A 26,224-nucleotide genomic window follows, 5' to 3' on the forward strand; every position below is an offset into this window, starting at 1 on the left:
CAAGTTAAAAACGCACCTGTCCTAATACCAAGCGTTGGGACACCAAACTTCTTGCTTGTACAACTATCTACTATAGGTAAAAAGGTAAAGGTGAAGGACCCCTGACAGATAGGTCCAGTCCACAGATGACTCTTTGATTGCAGCACTCATCTGGCTTTACTGACTGAGGGAGCCGGCGTTTGTCCACAGACAGTTTTTCTGGGTCATGTGGCCAGCATGACTAAGCTGCTTATGGCAAAACCAGAGCAGCACACAGAAACACCATTTACCTTCCCGCCGGAGTGGTACCTATTTATCTACTCACACTTTTTTGGTGTGCTTTCTAACTGCTAGGTTGGCAGGAGCTGGGACTGAGCAACGGGAGCTCACCCCGTCATGGGGATTCAAACCACCAACCTTCTGATCGGCAAGCCCAAAAGGCTCAGTGGTTTAGACCACAGCGCCACCTGAGTCCCTATCTACTATGGGTATTACCCATTTATTCCTATTCCATGCTTTCTTTCTTTCCAGTTTCCAATTCAGCCCTTCCATTAAGCAAACTGAGGGAACTGCCGCAGGCAGGATGCATGTGGGGGTAGCAAAATGGCACCCCCCATGGACCACTGTTTGCCTAATCACCCCCTCCACTGGAAACCACAGGAAGGGAGAGTACAGTTGTACCAAGGTCCTGTTTGAGGGTTTCACACATGCATCTTGTTGTCAACTATGAGAACAGAATGCTAGACCATTGACCTGATCCAGCAGGCTTCTTTTCTCATCAGTAAGTAGATCTGCAATGCTCCTGTTGCCATCTGCACTGGAATCCATGTAGCAAGAAGTGATTGTATGTAGGGCTGGATGATATATCAACATATCATACAAAACCAGTTTGAAGTTTATGTTGTGATATCGGTTTCATAATTTTTGACCTGGCAATATATCACGAATCATAGTGTCTCTCTGTGTATTGTGCAAAAATCACAATGCAGGGGAAACCATGAAGCCAGGCAATGCCTCTACATAGCTCCATCCTTATTTCATACAGCCTGATATATCGTGATATATTGTGATATATGATGATATATCAGAGTGTGATAAATTGTTGTTTAGGTGGTGATATATCACACTGTTGAAAACCAGATATTGCCCATCCCTAGATGTTTGCCTCTACATAATTTAATCCTTATTTCAGACATCATGATATATAGATATACCACAATGTTTAGCTGATGATATATTGTGATGCTGAAAATCAGATATCGCCCAGCCTTAATGGGGAGAGAGGAGTGCGAGTGAAGGCCCTATTCTTTTCTCAGGCAACATCAAAGAAAAGCACACTATGTTTCTCTGTATGCATACCTATCTAAGCTTCTGAGATTGTGTTCAGTTCGTCCTGCACCACCCACTTATCCACATCTCAGGTGGTGACTATGTGTCTTTCAGAATTACCCAAGGCACAAAAAAATCAACAGTTTAAGATGTCTGGCTTTCACACAACTGTCATTCCAGAATATGAGGATGAACAACATGAAAACTCATCTCTCTGAAAATCTTTCAATATGGATGTTTGCTGCAGCTAGGATTTCAACAGCCCCAGCAATGGGAAACCTTGAAAATCTACATTTGTTTTTGTGACATAAGAACATATGGACCTTTGGCCTATTGTGGGAGAAAATATGTGTCATGCATATGTGTGTTTCCAAGGCGATGAAGGATCCACAATTCTATTATGTCATCTGGCGGGATTTTATATCCCATGCTTCAGAAATCGATGCACAATTTCACCACATCAGCTCAGGAAATATGGATGCCTTGATTTATATTGGTATGTCAACATTTATTTCTCCTATTATTTATTGCTTGGTTGTTTTGTGTTTGGTGTGATGCAATGCTCTGCTTCCATAGTCTGAGGTTGATAATAATGGCAATTTAAATGGGGGGGGGTGATATTGTGTGGCCCTGGACACCCCCCCCCATTGCAATGGCAAAGCAGTTTGTGTGACCACTAACATCTTCTTTATTAACTGCAGTAAAAATGGGGGCGGGGTCAAATCAGTGTATATAATTTTTGCTCCATAAGGAACACAGCAAGTAGTTCTGATTCATATTCGAAACCATTAAAAAGCAACGGTCTGTGGATTACTATTTTGGAAAGCCATATAAATATTTTGTTCCTGTGATTAAAAGCACCATGGCAATCCCAGTCATTGCAGTGGTTGAATTCTCAGTAAAAGTAACAATGAAAGTCTATTGGCTTCTCTTTTCTGTCCTCTCATGGATGGTTTTAGCTCTCCCAGGTAAGATCTCCTTTGATTAACAGGCTATGCCTGGTGTAAAGGATTTACATGACATATTATATAAATGAGTGGTGCAGAAATATCCTTTGAATCATCATTTCCACAAATAGCAAACTCAAGTAGTTGCAGAAATAAGTCCCTGAAGAAACAAGTTAGTGGTTTATTGTACGTATCTGAACGACCCCATTTGCGTGTTGAGATCCACAGTGCCACCCCCCAAAATAATTACACACTTCACACGTCAATTTTTGTTTAAGGTTTTTGGCATAATTTTGGCCACAACTTTATTCAAAATACAAAAAATTGTGAGTGGTTGCTTAGGCATTGGTTATGACTATCTGTCCTGGCCCTCAAGGACAGAGCTGGACCTTCCGGACTCCACCGGAAGCCAGCGTGGGAAACAAGTATTGGATGAGAAGTGAGGCTGGGAAACAGACCCTCGCTTCACACCCTCATGTTCCGGTGGGGCTTGCACGGCCCAAGTCCGGCTCCACGGACAAGGACGAAAGAATGGCAAGCCCCTGGATTCCTTTAACGGAATTCCCTTTCCGCTGTTGGTTTCTGCTCTCTTCACTGTGCAGCGAAAGGCTTGTCACAAGACAATGTTTACATTCCACAGACAGCATTGCTGTTATGTTTCCCACGGGAAAGGAGACTGGATGTGACGTACACTGGTTTCCTGTTTTTCACTGTTCTCACACAGTGTGATTCTCTCCGTGCTTCAGAGGAGAGAGGATGCAGTTTTCTGCTCCGGCAGAGACAAGATGGTTTTCTGTAATCTACCAGCTTTGAAATGTAAATAAAGCAGTATAGAGTATGGGCACGTATTCCTCATCATTCCGCTGTGCACTTGAATGCTACAAATCAACATTATGGTTATGGGCCCAGAAGAAAGACGCAGTCATCTGATGCCGGCAAAAGGATCGGAATGCAAAGGGTCGGATCGGACGCTATCTGTTCTGCGCGTCAAGATGATTGATGAGGTATGTGCTACTGCTCCGGGCAGCCTGCCAGCTTCTAATTAATGGCTTTATGGCTGGACTTTGAACTTTTATGTCCGTTTGCCGGCTACAGGCAGCGGCTATGCCTATGCTGGGGAAATCGAAAGTAACTTTTGGGCTGAAGCAGCTGCTGATAACAGTGACGCAGCATGATTTAGGGCAGAGAGAAAGCTGTTTTGAACTTGCCTTTGGAATGAGGCTTGAAGCAGCAGAGATGCAGCTTGTATAAAGCAGCTTGTTTAAAGCAGCAGAGATGATGCAGAAGGCTAATGCCAGAGTCATGATGGCCCTTCAGGATGCTTGTGGGATTCCTAAGCTCAATAAGAAAAATTATACGGACTGGGTTATCTATGCAGAGGCTATTCTGCGGAAAGAGGGTCTGTTTGAAGTTATTACAGACACCCCCCCAGCTCCAGTTACAGATGCATGGAAGGCTAAAGATTCCAAAGCAAGGGGAACTCTTACATTGATAGTATCCCCAGAAGAGCTCTGTCTATTGCGTGATAAGACCTCAACCAGAGAAATTTGGGACGCTTTGAGGGAGGCACACTTGAGGACAGAAGCTGGGTCTACTATGTTTTATTTTAACAAGCTGCATAATATGGCTCTTGCTGAAGGTGGAGATGTGCGTTCACATCTGATGGAGATGCAGAATCTGAGACATGAGCTGCAACAGAGAGGACTCAACTTTCCAGAGGCTGTGTATTCCTTCATGATACTACAATCTTTGGGTTCAGGTTGGGAGTCTGTTGCGACTCAGATTGCTGTACAGCCTACCGCTCAGCTGACAGTGGATTATGTTACTGCCGTGATTCAAAATGAAGCAGATCGCCGGGGTGCTGGCTGCATGGGAAAGGGGGAGTCTTCACAGACGTCATCCCATAGTGCAGTGGAACCACCAGATGGCGCTAAAGCTTTGAAGGCAGTGAAATGCTACTCCTGTGGACGTCTAGGCCATATGAAGAGGGAATGCAAATATCCCAGGGCCAAGACAGAGCAGCGCAGCGAAAGCTCATCGCGTGGAAAAGGCCAAAGCAGAGGCAAAGGTCCGGTGTCCAGGACAACGCAGCCCAAGGCAATGGTCTCACGCTTCACTCCAAAAGTTGCAGAGGTCCAGAAGACGTCTAGATCTTTCTTCGTTGTTGATTCAGCGGCAACCCATCACATGTGCAACGATAAGCGACTGTTCGTGTCTTTTACACCGCAGGAAGGTGCGATTCACCAGGCGGATGACCACACAATTCCCAGTAAAGGCTACGGAACTGTTGTTCTTCACAGTTTGGACTTATCGATACAGAATGTTCTTTATGTTCCAGATGCCAAACATAATCTGCTCAGCGTTGGACAGCTGAATGAGCGGAACATTGACGTTTCCTTTAAGAACAAAAGGTGCATCATCACAAAGAAAAATGATTATGTATTGTATGCTGAATATGTTGATCGTTTATATGTTTTGTATTATGATGATGTTGTGCAGGATGACACTTGTTGCATTGCAGGTTCTAACAAAAGTTTGCATGCAGAATGTATTCATGATTTTCATCGAAAATTTGGACATTTGGGTTTTGAGGCAGTATCTAAAATGCCTGCCTTGGTTGAAGGTATGACTATTAAACCCTGCAGGTACCACATGAAGTGCAAGGCATGCGCAGCAAACAAGGTGAAAATGGCTGCGAAAGGTAAGGTGTCTAGTAGGCAAGCTACAGAACCATACCGAATTGTTCATGCTGATTTGGTTGGACCACTAGCGCCCTCTTTGGGTGGAAATAGGTACTTCATGGTTCTCATTGATGCATTTTCCAGGTATATTCATGTGTACAATCTCAAGCAGAAATCAGAGGCTTTTCCTAGGTTCAAGGAATTCTGTGCTTGGTTGGAAAATGTGCATGGTAAGAAGGTAAAGACTCTTTTCACTGATCGCGGGGGAGAATTCACTTCTCAGCAGTTTGAAGCTTTTCTGACTGAGAAAGGAATTCAACACGATTTGTCTAGTCCTCGCTCGCCATGGCAGAATGGACTTGCAGAACGAGCAAATCAGACATTGCTTCAAGGGTTAAAAACCTTGCTGCATGATGCAAATCTTCCAGAGAGTTATTGGGCCGAAGCTCTCTCATGTTTCACTTACAGTTATAATCGCAGGTTATCTTCAGCGATTGGTTGTACCCCCTATGAGAAGATGTTTGGCAAGAAGCCATACATCAAACACATGAGAATTTTTGGTTCTGACATGTGGGTTCACTCACCACAAAACTCCAAGTTAGACAAGCGTGGTTTGCATGGTATCTTTCTAGGTTATGAGAAAGGTTCTTACAGAATAAGGATGACTGACTCAAAGACAATTAAGCTCACAAGAAGTGTTGAGTACAATGCCAAGTGGGGGGAGAATGTGGGTATTTTCCAATGTTATCCTGATGACAGTGATGAGACTGAGGATAGTCAAAAGCAACCACAGCAACCCACACCCACTGATGAAAGTTCTGATTCTGAGACTGAAACTGATTCTGAGTCTGAAACTGAATCAGGTGATTCAGAGGATTTCAAGAGTGCGAAAGCCTCTATGCGACCCTCTGAAAGCTCTGATCAAGAATTGGAGGAACCGTTGTTCACAATAGGTCGCTTTTCTCCTAAGAAGGAAGAGGAGAGTGTTGAAGACCTAAGGCTAATTCGCAGGTCACAAAGAGCCACAAAAGGCAGACCTCCAAAGAGATTTGCTGATGAGTTTGCTAAGATAGCAGTAACAGCTGTTAAAAGCTCCAAGAAGGTATTTGAACCTTCAAGTTTCCAAGAAATCCAGGATTTGGATTCAAAGGAAGCTGAGCCATGGTTAAATGCCATGAAGGCTGAGCTTGATTCCTTGGAAAGGAACAAAACATGGGAACTTGTTCCAGTAGTTCCAGGAATGAAACTGCTTGGAAGCAAATGGGTCTTCAAAGCGAAGACTGATCAAAATGGCAAGATAGTCAGACACAAAGCCAGATTGGTAGCCAGAGGTTTTGCACAGGTACCAGGTGAAGACTATCATGAGACCTACTCACCCACAGTGAGGTATGAGAGCATTAGGCTTATGCTCAAGCTAGCTGCAGAGGAGAATCTACACATTAGTCACCATGATGTGAATACAGCTTATCTGTACGGATCTCTAGGTGAATCACTTTATATGCTTCCACCTGATGGCGTACAGGTAAAACAGGGATTTGTTTGTGCTCTGAAAAAGTCCCTTTATGGTCTCAAGCAAAGTGCACGGTGTTGGCACACAAAACTCACTGAAGTATTGTTTTCTCTAGGTTTTAAGCAAGGGAAAGCTGATCCATGTGTATTTGTCAAAGAGGAGGGGCAAAAGAAACTGTATTGTTTGTTTTATGTTGATGATCTATTATTCTTTTGGGATGATGTCACAATGTACAATAACGCCCTAGCTCAACTGAAAGAACACTTTGACATGAAAGATCTTGGTGAGGTAAACAACTACCTATCTCTGGAAATAGAGAGAGATCAAGATGGTAACATTCTAGTACACCAGTCACGGAAAATTGCTGATGTGTTAAGCAAACTAAACCTGATGGATGCTAACCCTGTAGACACACCGATGACAACAGGTTATCAGGTAGATGACACTGAAGAAGCATTTTCTGACACTACACTGTACAGAAGTGTGCTAGGCAAGCTAAACTTCATTGCCAGATGTTCAAGACCAGACATTGCTGTTAGCTGTAATTTGCTAAGCAGACAAGTCAACAATCCTACTGTTAAGGATTGGAAAGCTCTGAAACGCATAGCGCGGTATTTGAAAGGCACTATGCATTACAGACTGAGATTTAACAATCAGAAGTCTGGTGGTCTTGAGATATTTGCAGATGCAAGTTTTGGAAGTGACACTACAGACAGGAAAAGTACGTCTGGAGTTTGCTATATGTACAATCAGGGTCTATTTGATTGGTCATGCAAGAAGCAAACAACAGTTAGCTTAAGTACTTGTGAAGCTGAACTGAATGCACTGTCTTATTCACTCAAAGATTGTGAATGGTTGTTACAATTGTGCAAAGACATGAAAATTCCTGTCAAATGTCCAATCCAGGTTTACCAGGACAACAAAGCATGTTTGGCTTTGCTGACTTCTGAGGGTTGTAAGCAAAGCACGAAGCACTTGCAATTGAAGTTGCAACATGCTAGGGAACGTATTCAGAAGGGACTCGTAACGGTGTCCTATATGCCAGGTAATGAAATTCCTGCTGATGTATTGTCCAAGATTGTATCAAGGGATCAACACTGTACCTATGTGCAGAAGTTGGGTTTGTACTGATATTGTACGAACACGCTGCCCAGTGGTGTTCACAGAAAGGGGGAGGATGTTGGTTTCTGCTCTCTTCACTGTGCAGCGAAAGGCTTGTCACAAGACAATGTTTACATTCCACAGACAGCATTGCTGTTATGTTTCCCACGGGAAAGGAGACTGGATGTGACGTACACTGGTTTCCTGTTTTTCACTGTTCTCACACAGTGTGATTCTCTCCGTGCTTCAGAGGAGAGAGGATGCAGTTTTCTGCTCCGGCAGAGACAAGATGGTTTTCTGTAATCTACCAGCTTTGAAATGTAAATAAAGCAGTATAGAGTATGGGCACGTATTCCTCATCATTCCGCTGTGCACTTGAATGCTACAAATCAACATCCGCATCATTTGGAGGGATAGGCACTTACCCCTCCAAGCACCAATTAACCAATGCCTAACCGCCATGGAGCCTCCAGCTCCCCGCCAAACCACTCACAGACCCAACCAAGACCTCAGCTTGGCCACCACCGCACCTATCCAAGCCTCATTCCCTGAAGCAGAAAGGTGCACGCCATCATCTCGGAAAAAGGATGGCATCTTAAAAAGAATCGCAGGGTGAGAGATCACCTTACCACCCAGCTCAGCAATCCGAATAGCCACAGCTGAATTGATGCATTTCCTGGCCCTTTCAATGGCCACTGGGCAACGACTGCCCCTCCACACGCATCGTTGCAAAAGCTGAGACCAAAATATTTTAGCCGTAGGCACCATTGCCCGCAATGTGTCCAAGTCCATCAAAATTGCAGCACGCAGGGAAAAGCAGCCCATAGCCACCAGGTCATTCTCTCCCAGCTGTATTACAATGGCAGATGGCGGCCCCTCATGGAGCAACTGGCTCCGGATCCGTGGCAGGAGCTCCGACCAAAGCATTCCACATCTGGACAGCCAGGACAACTGCACATGTGAAGGAAGGCCAAGACCTGGACCGACACCAGCCTGCCGTGCTGCGACACAAGCCCAATGGACGATGCTGTGCCCCACCATCCACACGCGGACAGCCGCCAGACCTGGTATAACATAAACAGACAGAGTACATCAAGTTAGCGAACATAGCCTCTGAACGCATTCGATTTCCAACGGCCCAAATCCTTTATCCTGGCAGCTGACAAACCCCAATGGGCTGCCGTCGTGGCAGCCCCAATCCGAAATGAATGGGGGGGCAAATTCTCTGGCTGTGCCGCCACAAGCCAGAATCACTTTTCGCATCACTTTTGTAAATTGTTGCCTTGATAGCGGCAACCCATCCTCATGCCGGAGCAGAGGCCCATCCCCTTGGATGCGCACCGCCAGGTACTTGCTAACGTCTTTTACAGGGCAAGGGCCTGCCTCCCCCGTGGCAGGAAGACGAATGAGCGCACCCTTACCCCTCTGATCCGTCTTAGAATGCCTAACCGTGATCCTCAATTCGGTAGGGGATAACTGCACGTCTTGGAGGAAAAGGCCCCAAGAGCGACCATCCCTATGATCCTCCACCACCATTTCACCCACTCTTAACGCACCAAAAAAGGCTATGGAAAAGGCAGCCGAGAATAGGCGTGCCTCATACCCCGACCAACACACCGCCCGCAGTTTTTTCCGCATATTGCTCAGCATGTCAAAAGATATGGGGCGCCTAGTCACCGGCCGGGGAGGACACAGCCTACCCCAGCCTTCGAGGGCCTTGCGAACAATAAATTTTGCGCAAGGATCCTTATCATAAAATATTTTACAGAAAAATGCAATGGCAGCTGCTTGCATCCTAATTGTCTTAGCTGCCCGCCCCAATTGAAATAAGTGTGCTAGATACTTTAAAACCTGTGAGGAAGTGGGTGGGGCCCCCCGCATTTTGCTGGCAGACTGACGCATAAATGTCAAAAAATCATCCCAAACTTTTGTATAAGATCGCAGGGTGGAAGGGGAAACCGACGCCGCTACTCCCTGCAAAACTAATTGTTGCCAAGGTTCCAGAGATGATCCGGGAAATATTCCGGAAGTATCCGTGCCTCTGGAACCAGGAGTCTGAATCGCTCCATCTGAAAACAAGACAGAGCATCAGCAATTTCGTTAGACACCCCAGGAATAAAACGAGCAGAAAAAACTATATTACAACGCAAGCAATGCAGCACAAAAGCTCGCAAGAGGGCCGACACCCGAGGGGAGCGTGACGACAGCTTGGCCAGCACCGTCACCACCGCCTGGTTGTCAGTCCAGAAGCAGACACGTCGGTTCCTGAACTCCTCGACCCACAAATGCACTGCCACTGCAATGGGAAAAAACTCGAGAAAAGTTAGGTCCCGCGTAATCTCTCCTCCCCTCCATTCATACGGCCAACGCTTTGCACACCAGCGGCCCTTCCAATAAAGACCAAAACCCAACGAACCAGCAGCATCAGATTGCACCTGAAAGTCATTATGCAAGTTCAACGTGTCTTGCCATAATGACACCCCATTGAATTCCTCCAGGAATTCCAACCACATGGACAGATCAGCCCTCACCTCACTGGAAAGGCGCACCCGATGATGTGGAGCCTTCAAACCTGCAGTGAGACGAGCTAAGCGAGAACAGAAAGGGCGCCCAGGAGCCACCACTTTACAAGCGAAATTCAGATGCCCTAAAAGCGACTGGAGTTGCCTAAGAGACACTTTCTTCAAAGGTAGCAATTCTTCTATAATCTTTTTTAAGGCCACCAGCTTATCACTCGGCAAGCTAGATGTTTGAGCCACCGTATCCAGAAGAATACCCAGCTAAATAAGCTGGGTCGAAGGACCCTCAGTCTTGTCTGCGGCAAGGGGAACCCCAAGTTCCCGCGTGATGTCAGCAAACGCTCTCAGTAGCAATAGGCAGTCACCTGTATCATCAGCAGAGGCCAATAAAAAATCATCCAAATAATGAATGACTCTGCCCCTTCCTGTCTTAAACTTAAGAGCCCATTCCAAAAATGTGCTAAAAGATTCAAAAGCAGCACATGCGACTGAACATCCCATGGGCATAGCCTTATCGAAATAATAGTTGCCCTCAAACTGAAAACCTAGCAGCCAAAAATCCTCCGGATGAATTGGCAAAAGGCGAAAAGCCGATTCAATATCGCATTTTGCCAATAAAGCAGCTTGTCCAAATTTCCGAATCATCTTGATCGCCTGATCAAGGGAAGCATACTTCACAGAGCACAGCTCCGGGGGAATAACATCATTAACTGACGTACCTTTAGGATGTGACAAATTATGAATTAGTCGGAATTCACCAGGGGCCTTTTTTTTTATGATTTTTATTAATTTTCCACACATAAAATAAAGAACAATGTAACACAATATAACTTCATAATCATCGGTTCATAGCCTTTTTTCTTTGACTTCCCCATACCTCCCTATCCCTGCATCCTTGTTTAAAATTCTTTAGCAACCCTTAAGTCCATTGTCTTAGTTCTTTTTCATAAATATTTCTTAAGTTTTTTTGTTTACTGCTGCAATTCTTTACTTCTTACCCCCTGACATCTTAACATTCCTCAATTTTACAATTATTTTTAAGATATATCTTGAAATTCTTCCAGTCCTCTTCCACTGTCTCTTTCCCCTGGTCCCGGATTCTGCCCGTCATCTCAGCCAGTCCCATAAAGTCAATCACCTTTGTTTGCCATTCTTCCAGAGTAGGTAGTTCTTGCGTCTTCCAATACTTTGCCAGTAGAATTCTTGCTGCTGTAGTGGCATACATAAAGAATGTCCTATCCTTCCTTAACACCACTTGGCCCACCATACCCAAGAGGAAAGCCTCTGGTTTCTTAGGAAAAGTCCACTTAAGGACCTTCTTAATTTCATTATAGATCATTTCCCAGAAAGCTTTAACCTTTGGGCAGGTCCACCAAAGGTGGTAGAAAGTGCCTTCAGTCTCATTACAATTCCAACACTTATTATTAGGCAAATGATAAATTTTTGCAAGCTTGACATGGGGTCATGTACCACCGGTAGATCATTTTCATAATATTTTCTTTTAAAGCATTACATGCAGTAAATTTAATATCATCAGCAGAGGCCAATAAAAAATCATCCAAATAATGAATGACTCTGCCCCTTCCTGTCTTAAACTTAAGAGCCCATTCCAAAAATGTGCTAAAAGATTCAAAAGCAGCACATGCGACTGAACATCCCATGGGCATAGCCTTATCGAAATAATAGTTGCCCTCAAACTGAAAACCTAGCAGCCAAAAATCCTCCGGATGAATTGGCAAAAGGCGAAAAGCCGATTCAATATCGCATTTTGCCAATAAAGCAGCTTGTCCAAATTTCCGAATCATCTTGATCGCCTGATCAAGGGAAGCATACTTCACAGAGCACAGCTCCGGGGGAATAACATCATTAACTGACGTACCTTTAGGATGTGACAAATTATGAATTAGTCGGAATTCACCAGGGGCCTTTTTTGGCACGATACCCAGTGGGGATACGTGCAAATTATGAAACGGGGGGTTGCTAAAAGGACCAGCCATGCGCCGCATGGCCACCTCCTTTGCAATCTTCTTGTGGGCAACCTGAGGTAGCTCGCAAACTGATTTTTGGTTAGCAGGATTACGTGCCACGGGAGACATGGCTACTGGAATCCGAAAACCAAACGAAAAGCTATTACTCAAATAACATGCAGCCTCCCTATCGGGGTAGTATCGTAACCAATTTTGCAGGACCTGCAGGCGAACAGGTGTAAAAACCAATGAAGTCAACACATTATTTTCCTGTTCCCGAGGTTGAGGCGGGGAGGGTTGCCTTGGGGGTTTGTTGAGCACCCCCTTTTCCCCTGCGAAAGGGCCGCCAACCAGCATAACAGGAGGAAGCGGGGTGCAAACCATTACACCTCTCGCACATGTGAGCGAATTTGCAACCCTGATGTTGACAAGAACCCTTATTAAATTCCCAGCATAACAGGCGATGGCTGGTTTTAAAGGCCCCTGACCTCATCCTCTGTTGGTCTGGCACCTTTTTATCAATTAATGGGGCCACGTGAGTGGTCCATACGTCAAGATCTTTACGATCCCAGCGGGCCGAGGGAATCTTAGCCGCCCTGCGCCTGAAGTTCTCGTCGTATTTTATCGCAGCTTTTTCACCAGCTTTGACAAAAGCGGAGCGAACAATAGATAAGTAAACTAACAAATGAAGAGATCTCCGCGGATAGGCCGCCATGACCACTCCAGCAAAGACTTGGAAACAATCGAGCCAATGCTCAAATGTCCTGTCTGTAGTGGACACACCAGAGCGCTTTCTTGAAGAGCTCGCCCTCTCCTGGTCCTCTGAAGGAGGGGCTAGCTTAAAAATTTCAACGTAACGGCCATTTAGAATCCTAGAACGTAACTTTGCCGACAAATGCGAACCTGGAATGACATCTCTGGCAGAATTGGTAGAGACCTTAACATCAGGTACCAACACGCCGTCCTTACATTCCTGTACTGCCCCATACTTTGCCCGGTGTGTGTTAGACCGACGTTCCCAAGCCCACCTCGGGAGTCCTGATGCCGCTTCTCCGTAGCCCCAGTAAAGTTCCAAGGCGCTACCTGCCTCACCATCAGAACTAGAAGAAGACATACCGGAATAAGAAGACGACGAGTCGTCCCTCCTCCGTTTTGCATGCCTCCGCGAAGATCTCTTGCGGAACCGCTTTCCACCCGCAGACCTTCTGGCAGGCACTGGCAGGCTGTCTTCAACAGAGGACTCAGAGTCAGGATCCTGCCGTGAAGGACCTGGGACTGATGGAGAAGAAACAACACGTGAGAGACCGCAAACCTGCGCTGCCTCGACCTGAGGCTGGGCACTCCCGCTACGGCGGGTGGCAGGTGCTGAACGGTTCCTCCGTCTTGAGGCCCTCCGTGAGGAATGACCCATTCTTCTGGAAGAACCACGAGTAGAAGGTAAGTAAGGGGGCTGGGTTGACTGGGGATTAACCCTCGAGCCCCCAGATGATGATCCTTCTCTCCCATTCGCACTAGATGATGACACTAATGGAGACGATGCCCCCACTGGAGGAGGCGGTCTTGCAGACGTAGAAGGCTGACTGGAACACTGCTGGAGGAAGCCGTCCATTTCAGCCGCAAAACGAGATAAGGCTGCTGGGTCACCGGCCATGCTCGCCACCAGGGACTGCACCCACCCCGTGAGTTGTCTATGTGGAGCTGAACGCAGAGCCTGAGATGGGCCTCTGATAGTCCTTTTTGCCGAGGTAGATGAGCCAGGGCGGGCCGCAGCCTTCTTTGGAGCCATACCTACTTTGTGAGAAATATAAAGATAAAATAAAATTAAATAAATTAAATAAAAGTAACCAATTAAGTCAAAATTAAATTAAATTTAATTTAAGGAATTGAATTAAATCAAATTAATGAAATCGCCAGAATGCAGAATGAGAGAATAAATAATAAGCTGAAAATAAAATTTAAATCAACAGCAAAGAACTATTACTATACTTCAGAATTTGAAGCTATACCAAAGGCAGCCAGCAGGGGGCTCCCACCGGCCCAAAATCCAAGCAGGATGCAACACTGCCCTGAGCCACCAGGGGGAGCCTACACACAGCCAAGCTGCAATAGCTCCCTTCTGCCACTAGAGGGCGGCAGACCCAGGAAATACCCACGTCGACCGACGTCGCACTCAGGGCTAAGAAACAAAATGGAGGGCCCCCTCGCGAATTACGCAGCAATTTAAAGCTGCCACCCACGCCAAGGGCTTGTAGGCCCGCATAGGCTGCAAAGATGCTGCCGCGCCCGGCAGGCAACGCCTACGCCCCTCAAAAAATGCCTCCGAACAATGGGAGGAGGCCCCGGAACGCGCAAATAATTTTAAGGGGCAGGGGATGGCGGGAGGACCACGAAACCCCCCCCCCAAGGCCAGGGCCCAAAGAAGGAAAAAACCGCTCCCAAGAGAGGCCGGCAACAACTCCCCACACCGCCAGGCGAATCGGCCCAACCCCAGCGGGGAGCCCGCGGCCGCGGGGCAAAAGGCGGAGCTGCCGCCTCCCCGCCGCCCGGGCCGCCAACCACCGCTCCAAGGAAGCCCAGGCACCGATCACCAACGGCGGGTGGGGGGGCTTGGCCGCACTCCGCTACGGCAGTGCCGCCAGCCACCGGTGCCAGGCCTCGGCCCCTTTCCCGGTTAGGCTCCGCCTGGAGAAGCGGGCCGATGGGGTGGGGGGGGAGCCCAGGCCGCGCTCTGTGGCCGCAGCGCCAAAAAAGCAGAGAGGGGGAGGGTGAAGCGAACTGGGGAGGTGAGGCCTCCCCTGGCTGGGGGGGGTATCCCACCCTCAGCCAAACCCCTCACAGTAAATGTGGCCCAGGTCCAAACAACACAAATAAAGAAGGAAAGGAAGATAAAGGTAACTGGGAAATTGTAGAAATGGAAGAAGGGAAGGGAAGGAGAAGCTGAAGGGGGGAATGGGGAAGAGTAGAAAATTAAGGTTTTCCGATTAAGCTCAATACAACCGTCTCCGAATAGCAGCTCCTTGATCCGATGCAAAACGGCCAAGAAGGACGTCCCCACGTCTGGCCCATCAATTTATAGCTTCTGACTCCTCCTCCAAATTGGTAACAATCAAAATACCCCAGCAACCCAATTAACCCTTAAGGCCTGGGTTGCTGATCAATTTGCCTAGTCATGGGAGGGCGGCCTGTTCCCCAACTGCAACACATGCTCTCTGCTAGGGAGAACACGCTTTGTCATTGGGTTGGCATATGTTTGGAAAAACCTGGACATCTCCTTTTGGAGGAGGGGCAACATGCCCATCCACATGAATTTGTACATCTTAGAGGAAATGTCCAGGTTTTTGGGGTGGGTGGCTTGGGCGCAGGCTGCTCTGCACATCTCAGCTGCTGCCAGCCTGAGCTATAGCTGTCAATCGTCCCTTATTTGGCGGGAAAGTCCCTTATCCCAGCGCCACATCCCGCTGCTCTCCCTTATTGATGATATCAATTGATGATGTCAATTGATGATGCGCTTCCCAGCGGAGAGGTGACGGTGGTTTTCCTTGCTGCATCCCCTTTACCGGGTTGCTGCGCTGTGGGAACCACCACTTGAGGCCTTGTTTGGCTGCTGGCTGGGCTTTCTGCCTTTGGCTCAGAGGGGCTCAGAAGTTGATCATACCTGTGCCTGGAAAATCCCTTATTTTGACTGCTGATCCCTTATTTTTGAGGCAGCTGGTCCCTTATTTTCAAATCTGTAAGTTGACAGCTATGGCTTGAGCCGAGGAAAGAGGTGCACAAGCAAGGTGGCAGTGGCCCCACACACCTGCATGCCTCTTTCACTAGCTCAGGCTGGCAGCAGCTTGGGCTGTCCTCCTTTTTGCTCTTTGAGATATGGCAACCCTAATTTATCAGTCAAAATATGGGCAGTACTTTTGAAAATAATAATAATAAAAAAATACTCTTTATTAATTTTGCACATAACTTCTGAAAACAACAAAACAAACACAACAGGGGAGAAATGGTTAATTACATTTTGTAGGGCAGTACAGTGGTACCTCGGGTTACAGACGCTTCAGGTTACATACATTTCAGGTTACATTCTCCGCAAACCCAGAAATAGTACCTCAGGTTAAGAACTTTGCTTCAGGATGAGAACAGAAATCGTGCTCCGGTGGCGTGGCAGCAGCAGGAGGCCCCATTAGCTAAAGTGGTGCTTCAGGTTAAGAACAGTTTCAGGTTAAGAACTGACCTCTGGAATGAATTAAGTACTTAACCCGAGGTACCACTGTAAATATAAATGATATAAATGACTAGTGCATCTTATACTCCACAAAAGGAAAGCAAACCTTGGAAATAAGCTGAAAATGAGGGGAAACGGGCATGCATTAAAAATAATAATACAAAACTCTACAATTCATATCATTTTCACTTACACCATACTTATTCCAGGAGAGGTAATAGAAGTACTTTTAAACACTCGTCCCCCTCACTGCCTGACAAGAACTGGAGAGGGGAGAAGTTAAGGCTGTGCACCAGATTCAACCAAATCACAAATTCAGAGGAATCCATTTTCTCACCAAGCTAGACCACACTCAGTCCGCATGACAAATCATCCAGGTAGCCAAGAAACAGGATTCTACTTTGTGACCTCAGAGCAGCATGACAGAGAGAATGGTCTTCACGTAAGACATTCCATCTTCATCACCCCCATCCCATTTAATTCCTGAGCTGCTGGAACAGAGTCAAATGTTTGTTTGTTTGTTTGTTTGTTTGTCATTTTTATTAAAGGCACCTCTACAAATACAATATAGGTACAAATTTTTGATTCGGATATTTTTTTCATCTCAGAACTTGAACTGGAGGAGGTGAGCTGCAATGCTGCTGAGATTTCCTAGCTCAGAAATACAAGTCTTGGAGGTGGGGAGACCAGAAATTCTTTACTCAAATCACCAGGAGAAGATGGTGAAACCTAAATTCTTACCTGGGTTGAATTTTAAGCCAGGCAAGTGAGGAACACAACTCCCCACCTGCCTCTCAAAGTAGACCTCCTCAATTATTCGTACACACACACACACACCCGACTGGATTTAGGTTTGATAAGGCCCTAAGTTACTGAAGATAATGGGGCCCTTTATATGTCCAGCTGTCCTTTGTCAACAACAAATTGTCACTGTTTTTTGTGTTGAATATATGCTATATGGTCATTTATGGACCTAATAAGTATCTAAAGCCATTTGCACTTGTTGCCATGCAACCAGTCTATGCAGAATGAAGGCACCCTATATATAGAAAGGAGCAAACCAATGATATTTTAGGAAGCAGGCTAGCAGGCAAGGCCCATTACTTACATCATAGGAGCCTACACAACACAAAACACTGTTGCTGTATGTAGGTTTTATTTCATCTGTTTTTTATCTTATATTTTGGAAGTGCACACCCAGTTTTCCCCCCTTTAAAAAAAAATTTGGGGCCCAAGAGAGTGGGGCCCTAAACTATAGCTTGTTTAGCTTATACGTAAATCCAGCACTGCACACGCACACTCACACACACACACACACACACACACACACACACCGTTCCATGCTGCCTACCTAAGCTGGGCTTCCTGACAGTGGCCGGTGGAACTAATGAAGGAAAGAAGGTCATAGACGCACAACCTAAGAGTATGCGAGATAGCAAGGGGGCAAAGAAACATCCTTTCCATCTTCACAGGTGACATCATGCAGGAAGCAGAATCACCCAGGAAAGGAGGGATGTGGTGGTGCTGGGTGGATGAACTTTGGTACTTGGGAATATTAATGGTGATCAGAGAGAACACATAGGGGAAGGACCACAGATCAATGGCAGAGTCTGCTTGGCTTACAGAAAGTCCCTGGTTTAGTTTGAAATGCTCTCCATCTGAAATCCTGGCATGTCACTCCCAGTCGGTGTAGACAACATGGAGTTAGCAGGAGTTGGTATAAGGCAGCTTTCTGTGTTCCCCCTTTGGGCAGCATGCAGTTTGACTTACATTCCTTTGTATAAAACAAGCCCGAAGGAGGCCCCCAACACACTCACAGGTCCTTGTATGATCAGTGGAAATAGTTGGTCCTGTCAAATATTAACCACTCTCAATTCCAGCCTGATAAATGCCACCTGCCCAGATATTAACTTGTCTGAATTAATTTTAAGATGTACGGTGGTACCTCAGGTTAAGTACTTAATTCGTTCTGGAGGTCTATTCTTAACCTGAAACTGTTCTTAACCTGAAGCACCACTTAAGCTAATGGGGCCTCCTGCTGCCGCCACATCGCCGCTGCATGATTTCTGTTCTCATCCTGAAGCAAAGTTCTTAACCTGAGGTAATATTTCTGGGTTAGCGGAGTCTGTAACCTGAAGCGTATGTAACCCGAAGTACCACTGTATTTTAGTTAACTGATGTCTGTTTTTTATGCATATTGTGTTGTTTCTATGATGTTAGCCGCTCTGAGCCTGGCCTTGGCCAGGAAGGGTGGGATACAAATAAAATTATTATTATTATTATTATTATTATTATTATTATTATTAGGTCCCAAATTAAAGAAGGGGGAGAAAATTTATTCGGTTTGCATTTAAAGGCAAACTTCTCTCCAGTTCACAATTTCCGGTTTCTTCTTGGCATATTATTGCTTTTTGCAGGACTATGGCCATTGGTAGCCACTGTGCCCTGTGAGTGTTGGGCCCATGGGAGTCTTTCAACTTCTCATATTTGCTCTTTCATGGATGAATCTGGCTGCTGCAGGTAAGGTGTGTGCTTCTGTTTCTTTTTGTAGTTATTAATGTTAATATGGCTGAAATAAGTAAAAGAGGGAGGCAGCAGTTACAAGTTACCAGTCTCTGCAGCCACAGCAGGCGCTGTGATTCTCCAGTGGTTTGTCTTCACCCCCAGAGGCATATTTCATTGCCTCTTGAGACAGACAGGTGCCAACAACAATAAAGTATTAAGGCCAATTAATCCAGTTGTCTAGCAATACTGGTGTAGCAGGTTGCCATTTGCCTCCACACCTGCAAGGAAGATTCATGATGCAAAGTAACAGTTGAAAGGCCATATTTATGAATATAAGAAATACAGCATCTGCATGCCAAATTTGGAAAGCGTTTTGTCTTATTCTGATATGGAAACGACCTTTCGTTCCCCTGGGCATGTTAATAGATGCTGTTTTAGGGCTTAGCCACACTTAACTTTTTGCCCTGCATGTTCCAGGCACAAATCCATGCATTAAAGTTCTGTGTCCGAGTGCTCCCTCTTTTTGCTCTGGAGATTCCCCCACAAAAACCTGCTCTTTAAAGTCGAAGTGCAACAAATGACAATTCAGGTTTTCTGTGGATTGCTGTTTGCTCTGATTCAGGGGTAAAGAAAGAGCTTTCATGGGGAAAGTTCTGGACTGGGGGAAAGAAAAAAGAAAGGGTGCTTGGACGTAGAGCCTTAAAGCACAAATTATGCATGGACAGTGCACAGGAAAGGTAAGTCCATAGTCTCCTCAGCCAAGGTTTGGGAGAATTTTATTTCCTCCTTCCTAAGTGAGCTTTGGGTACATGAACTCAGCATGTGAACCCTGGCACTGCTATCCAGCATTCACAAGAATGTGCCCCCCCCCCCGACCTACTGTGCATAAGGCTGTGACAGATGGCTTTTAATGCAATAATGTCTCAGTGCTCCTCAATAATGCCTCAATGCACCTAACACTTATGTACTTCCTCTCATGAGTATAAAGGTAAAGGTAAAGGTACCCCTGCCCGTACGGGCCAGTCTTGACAGACTCTGGAGTTGTGCGCCCATCTCACTTAAGAGGCCAGGGGCCAGCGCTGTCCGGAGACACTTCCGGGTCACGTGGCCAGCGTGACATCGCTGCTCTGGCCAGAGCCAGAGCCAGAGTCAGAGCCGCACACGGAAACGCCGTTTACCTTCCCGCTGGTAAGCGGTCCCTATTTATCTACTTGCACCCGGAGGTGCTTTCGAACTGCTAGGTTGGCAGGCGCTGGGACCGAGCAGCGGGAGCGCACCCCGCCGCAGGGATTCGAACCGCCGACCTTTCGATCGGCAAGCCCTAGGCACTGAGGCTTTAACCCACAGTGCCACCTGCGTCCCTATGAGTATACTAAATGCCAAACTAAAAATATGGCCCATGCCACTCCCAGCAAGCCAATAAGAATTGCCCAGAAGTATATAGAAGTTTTTTTGGGGGGGTACTTCCTTGTTAACCTCCTATGTTGCAAAACCCTGGTGTGTGCTGCATGCATACATTCTAAGATACATTGCATATTCCCCCTTAAAATATGATATTGCATGTCAGCAGGGGGGAGGGATAGGAGGAGCCCATGCAGCACCTGAAATGTCTGGCTGCTTGAACTGAGGTTCCCGCTAGGCTGAGTTACCATGGAGCCCTGAATGAAACTGAATATTGCTGGTCGTCTTTGATGTGTGAAATATTGATTAATGTAGCACTGTTTTGTAAGGACGAAATCCCAAATGATGAAATCCCAAATTAGCACCACCACATCATTATTATTTTTTACATGGTCATTAACAACTTCTTCTTCTTTCCTCTCTCCCTCTCTCTTTCTGCATTGGCAACTTGCATAGATAACCCATTTGATCCAAACCTCTCACGTGACCTACTCATGTGCTGGCTCGATAAAGGATTATGCTACAAGCATACCTGCCCTTTTCTTTCTAGGACTATTGCACCATGCGGCAAACGTGCAATTTGCTGCACAAGGTAGACAACTCTTCAATATTATTCTTGCAGGTTGGAAATGCTTGCCACTATTCTTTTTAGTGGTCATATATTCCCAGCTATGTCCATGTAGTGCTTCCCTGTGATGAGTGCCTCTTTGAACATAGCTGAAGTCTTTGATTTTCCCCTGTAGGGAAAAAAATCGGCTCTAAGATTTGGAGAGGGATTGCTGTTTGTGGGTCTATATAACATTTGAAATACAGGTAGGCCATTGTCGGTCCAATCTCACCTGCCCCCAAGTTTTAAAACACTCCCCTTTTATAGGGATCTGTCCTAGATTTGGCCTGGAGAGAATCGGGCAGATTTGGGTTTCAGCCAAATTGAGTGAAGCAGCGGCATAGCTAGCCGCTTGGGTGCCCAGGGCAGCACACAAGCCCTGCAGCCGGGGGTGGAACGAGCCGCTCATGGGGGCGCGGCAAGCTGCCCCATGGGGGCAGGGTGAGCCAAGGCAGGGTATGCTGCATGGAGCCTCGCCACCGCCTCCCCCTCAGCTGTAGGCTGAGGCGGTGGGCAGACGCTGTCGGGATTCACAGAATGCTGTGTGAGATAGTGAGTCTGCAGGCTTGAGTTTGCTAGCTGATGCAACTGGCTGATGCAATCAGCCTGCAATACTTTCTCCCTCCCTGTCTAAACCTGCAGAATGTTGCTTTGCAAGTGCATTTATGAGCTGTTGAGTGGAGGGTTTGAGCCTGCAGGGTGCTGGTTTGCAAGGGGATTCCAATCTTCCTGGGATCTGCTTCCCTATCACATTCCCTGAAGGGAACAGGCTGGTGAAACAGACTCCTGCAGCCTTCCTTCCTGATTCCCTGACCGTTAGAATTCCTGCTCCGTGATTGCAGTCATGGGGTTGTTGTCTTTCACATGATGGTGTATGTTTTGACTCCACAGAATGGGAAGTGACAGAGACAGGGTGTTTGTGTTACTGTGTTCCGTGAAGTGGGACTATTGTCCTTTGTTCTTTCTCTTTGCTGTCTGATGCTAGAGAGAGAGGGAGCCATGTTGCAGTGCTCCATGTGTAGATAAGCCAAAATGCTGAGTTGCTGAGGTCTGTTACGCAAGCTGCGCAAACTCTGCGGATCCCTAAGTGTGCTGGTGTCTGTTGGCATCAGTCGCTGTGATGTCCGGGCTGAAGAAAGCTAATGAAGCTCCTGAATGATTGACCAGGAGGGAGAGAACATGCCAGTCGGGCATGTGTCTCTGCCAGGGTCTTACTCAAGTGTAGGACGAGCTCCTGACACTAACTGCCCCCAGACCATACTGCCCCCAGACCATACAGTGATCTGGGAGTGTCTTCACCCCAGTGGCATAGGAAGGGGGGTGCGGTGGGTGCAGGCCACCCCGGGTGTCATCACTGAGGGGATGAAAAAATGGCCAGAATATGCGTTTTTTAAAAAATAACTCCCTCAACCACCGCATGCCCCTTCCTATGCTGCTGCAGGAGCACTCTCCCCTTAAGTGATTTCCAGAAACCAGAAGCATTGCTTTCTCCAACTTTGCAGGCAGAGCACAGCCTTTATGGCTAGTAGCCTTTGACAGCCCTCTCCTCCATGAATCTGCATAATCCAGCAGCTTTTAAAAGCCCCAATTAAGCATTAACCTGACTCCCAATTTGATTCAGGATTGGAACCAGGGAAGCGGGGCTAGGTAGAGCCCTACACTTTTGTACTTGGAATGTTCAAGGGCAGCGCTACAGTCATGCCTCTGGCCTCCACTCCTGAATGATTGTCAGGCTTGAAGCTTATAATTCTCAGGTGGTTTTGCTTGGGGTATTTGCCACCCCCTTCATCTGGCCAGTTATCATACACATTCTGCTCAACGTAATAAGTCAATAGATGTTTTATTGTGTTTTGACTATTTTGTTGGAACCCACCCAGAGTGGCTGGGAAGACCTGGCCAGATGGGTGGGGTATAAGTAATAAATTATTATTATTATTATTATTATTATTATTATTATTATTATTAACAAGAGTTTAATGCCCAAGAATATTTTCAACAGCCTATTTCCCCCTTGATATGTTCATGGATAATATAACTCATACAGGCCATCATTCTGACTTTCTCTTTCTTTCTTTCTTTCTTTCTTTCTTTCTTCAGCATTGTAACAAATATGTGGCTGTGTGGATTTGGTAAAGGTTTTTGCTCAATGTGGTACTGCCCTGTCAAGCACTTTCAGTTTGGAATATGTGGCAGAGGAAGCCCATGCTGTGTGAAGTCCATTCCAAAAAAGTAGGCCCATCTCTCCAGGGTAAGTCCAGAGAAATGTTCATAACTATCCTTTCCAACTCCCATCTAAGTGCATTGCCAGGAGAGGTAGTGGTGGCCACCAACACAGATGGCATAGACAAATTCATGGAGGGTAAGGTTATCAAGTGTCTACTCATCCAGCAGGGCTCTTTCTAGATTGTTGTTTAGTCCTTTAGTCATGTCCGACTCTGTGACCCCATGGACCAGAGCACGCCAGGCACTCCTGTCTTCCACTGCCTCCTGCAGTTTGGTCAAACTCATGTTAGTATCTTCAAGAACACTGTCCCACCATCTCGTCCTCTGTCGTCCCCTTCTCCTTGTGCCCTCAGTCCTTCCCAACATCAGGGTCTTTTCCAGGGAGTCTTCTCTTCTCATGAGGTGGCCAAAGTATTGGAGCCTCAGCTTCAGGATCTGTCCTTCCAGTGAGCATTCAGGGCTGATTTCCTTCAGAATGGAGAGGTTTGATCTTTTTGCAGCCCATGGGACTCTCAAGAGACTCCTCCAGCACCAGAATTCAAAAGCATCAATTCTTTGACGATCAGCCTTCTTTATGGTCCAGCTCTCACTTCCATACATCACTATTGGGAAAACCATAGTTTTAAATATACGGGCCTTTGTCGGCAAGGTGATGTCTCTGCTTTTTAAGTTACAGCCAAGTGATAGCTGGACCATAAAGGAGGCTGATCTCCGGAGAATGGATGCTTTTGCATTATGGTGCTGCAGGAGACTCTTGAGAGTCCCATAGACTGCAAGAAGATCAAACCTATCCATTCCTAAGGAAATCAGCCCTGAGTGCTGAGTCCTAGGTTGTACTGTTTCCTAATTCGGATTACTATGCCACAGAATAATTTCATTCATTTTGCATTTTTTAAGTGAAAACCTTTAATTTGCTTCTCACAGATTGGAATGCAATTATAGTGATTTTTTTCTCTTCAGATTTTCCACTCCTCTGAATTTTATTATGTATCTATTGACTCAAAAAATGCATCAAAGTGCATTCAACAATGTGTAATTTAGCATAAAATGTACTTTATTTATATATTTTATGGTGGTGAACCTAGTTCTAGTCAAAGGGCTACTTTCCTTTCTGGACCAACTTCCAGGGGTTACTAGCCAATGGAGTCCAGAAGCAAACATGGATATGATCAGAGGCAAAGGATGATGGAACAGATTATTATTCTTAGAGGGCTGCATTTCGATCCTGGGCCTGAGGGTTTCCCATCTCTGGTGTATTTTGTGACAAAGTATTTGCTTCAATATACATTTCCAACCATTTTCTAGCCCAATTCCCTGCAATACAGGAATCTCAACTAAAGCATCCATGATACATGGATTTCCTACATTGCAATAGGAAAAATTGCTTGCAAAAATATGTATATCAGACAAATGCACATACCAAAATAAAAATAAGAACATATATTGAGAGGGGGAGACATTACAAATGGATGTAGGAATGAGGTGACCTGAATTTAAGATGGGGAAAACCAGAAACGAAGAGAAGCCGTTATAGACAGATTCTTCAACATTTTAGTGCAAATCTTTTCTAGTAAACACGTTTTATATGCATCTTTTCCTAAAGCATACATTTTTGCAAGCAGTTTCTCCTAATATGCATGCTATTTTCACTAAAATATGCATATTCATGCATACTTTTCTCCAATACATACATTTTTGTAAACCATATTTGGCTGAAAAACTGCATCAGAAAATTCAGAAAATTTCAAGCAAAGGTGGTGTTTCATTTCTTACGTCACTTCAGAAAGTGTGGATTGGATCATTATACCTTTAAATGGAAAATGAGTCAAATTTCCCCTCCTGGCCAACCTCACCTAACCCATTATATTCTTTAATAGGGTGACCAGAATGCTGCGGGTGTAACCAGTCGACAGCAGAGTTTATTAGGACTCCAGTGCTGAAGTCGGAAAAGTCTCAATAAAGAGAAGTATGGGTGACATCAGCAGGTTTTGATGAAGAATAAAAGAGACAGCAAACCATCTGGGATCAAAATAGTGTAAAAGAAACAGCAAAGATGAGACTCAGCCATGCTATGGCTTAGAAGAATTTCTCCCATTTGGTCAAATCATATTTTGAAGCAAATGGAGATCTGAATATCTCGAGGGGTGTGTGTGTGTGTGTGTGTGTGTGTGTAGAGCCTTCTCTGATTCATGTACTCTACATCAATTTGCTTGGACTCCCAAGGAATCTTGCCACCAGGAATTCATATCTTCAGTTATCCATTTCATTACTGACACAATCAATCAACCAATAAACGATTTTGATGTGAAATTGCTTTGCTGAAATGTTTGTGCATCTACTTCATTGGGTGGTTATCTAAAGTGACATTATTTAGATGTTTGGAGATACGGAACACATATCACCACTTGATTTTGCAGGTCAGCAGTGTTGAATGCACCCATGAACAATACTATCTAGAAATTACCATTGCAAGGAAGAAGAAAGCTTGCAAGAAAAGAATAGTCCACCCTATGAGTGGTGTAGTCGTTAAGAGCGGTAGATTCGTAATCTGGGGAACCAGGTTTGCGTCTCCGCTCCTCCACATGCAGCTGCTGGGTGACCTTGGGCTAGTCACACTTCTCTGAAGTCTCTCAGCCCCACTCACCTCACAGAGTGTTTGTTGTGGGGGAGGAAGGGAAAGGAGAATGTTAGCCGCTTTGAGACTCCTTCAGGTAGTGATAAAGCGGGATATCAAATCCAAACTCTTCCTCTTCTTCCTATGTATGGGATGAGTATATTTTATTGTGTCCCAATAAAGTCCTGGAACTTGTTTTGTGAGTGCAGCTGCAAAGCTTTAAAACGATAAAGGACAATGATTAAAATAAAAATTGGGAAACACCCCCCCCCCACACACACACATACCTTGAGATGGTACTAACAACGGATCAGGTATGGAACAGATCATCTGGCTATGGCTAAACCTCTTCCTCCAGCATCAAACACAAACAGCTAAACTAGCCCTACAACATTTCCCTTTATCCATGCTTTTGGGCAGTGGTATAGCATGGGTTGCAAGTGTCCAGGGCCACAGGGAGTAGGAAAGAGAGAGAGAGATAGATAGATAGATAGAGAGAGAGAGAGAGAGAGAGAGAGAGAGAGAGAGAGAGAGAGATATGGACAGAGTATGCACGCATATTCAACTGCCTAATGGCACCCACTTCACCCAAGAAATCACAGCTACAGAAATGAAAAGAATTGTT

General features: G+C 45.7%; 1 protein-coding gene and 1 long non-coding RNA gene across 7 annotated transcripts in view; one reads left to right on the forward strand and one right to left on the reverse strand.

Annotated features, from left to right (window-relative positions):
* The window catches only part of LOC307211925 (uncharacterized protein), a 30,571-nt gene extending 14,005 nt beyond the window's left edge, over positions 1-16,566 (reverse strand). Inside the window, exon 1 of one of the 2 annotated variants that reach the window (XM_079969090.1) lies at positions 16,443-16,566. In XM_079969090.1, the coding sequence (XP_079825216.1) occupies positions 16,443-16,447 (5 nt within the window). In that variant the 5' untranslated portion in view covers positions 16,448-16,566. The remainder of the gene's footprint in view (positions 1-16,442) is intronic. The other variant, XM_079969089.1, reaches the window with a different exon arrangement.
* Positions 300-25,309, forward strand: LOC307211975. 5 transcript variants are annotated; one of them, XR_013836667.1, is made up of 6 exons: positions 300-760; positions 1,423-1,804; positions 18,667-18,769; positions 20,612-20,747; positions 22,860-23,010; positions 24,863-25,309. It is a non-coding gene; the product is annotated as an uncharacterized lncRNA (long non-coding RNA). The 5 variants fall into 5 exon arrangements; XR_013836668.1 differs by having other exon boundaries at positions 301-823; positions 1,489-1,804; XR_013836669.1 differs by lacking the exons at positions 300-760; positions 1,423-1,804 and adding an exon at positions 15,747-15,763.
* The last annotated feature ends 915 nt before the right edge of the window (positions 25,310-26,224 follow it).

The sequence above is a fragment of the Podarcis cretensis genome (genome assembly GCF_951804945.1).
Source record: "Podarcis cretensis genome assembly, chromosome: 3".
In the NCBI taxonomy this organism is placed as follows: Eukaryota; Metazoa; Chordata; class Lepidosauria; order Squamata; family Lacertidae; genus Podarcis; species Podarcis cretensis.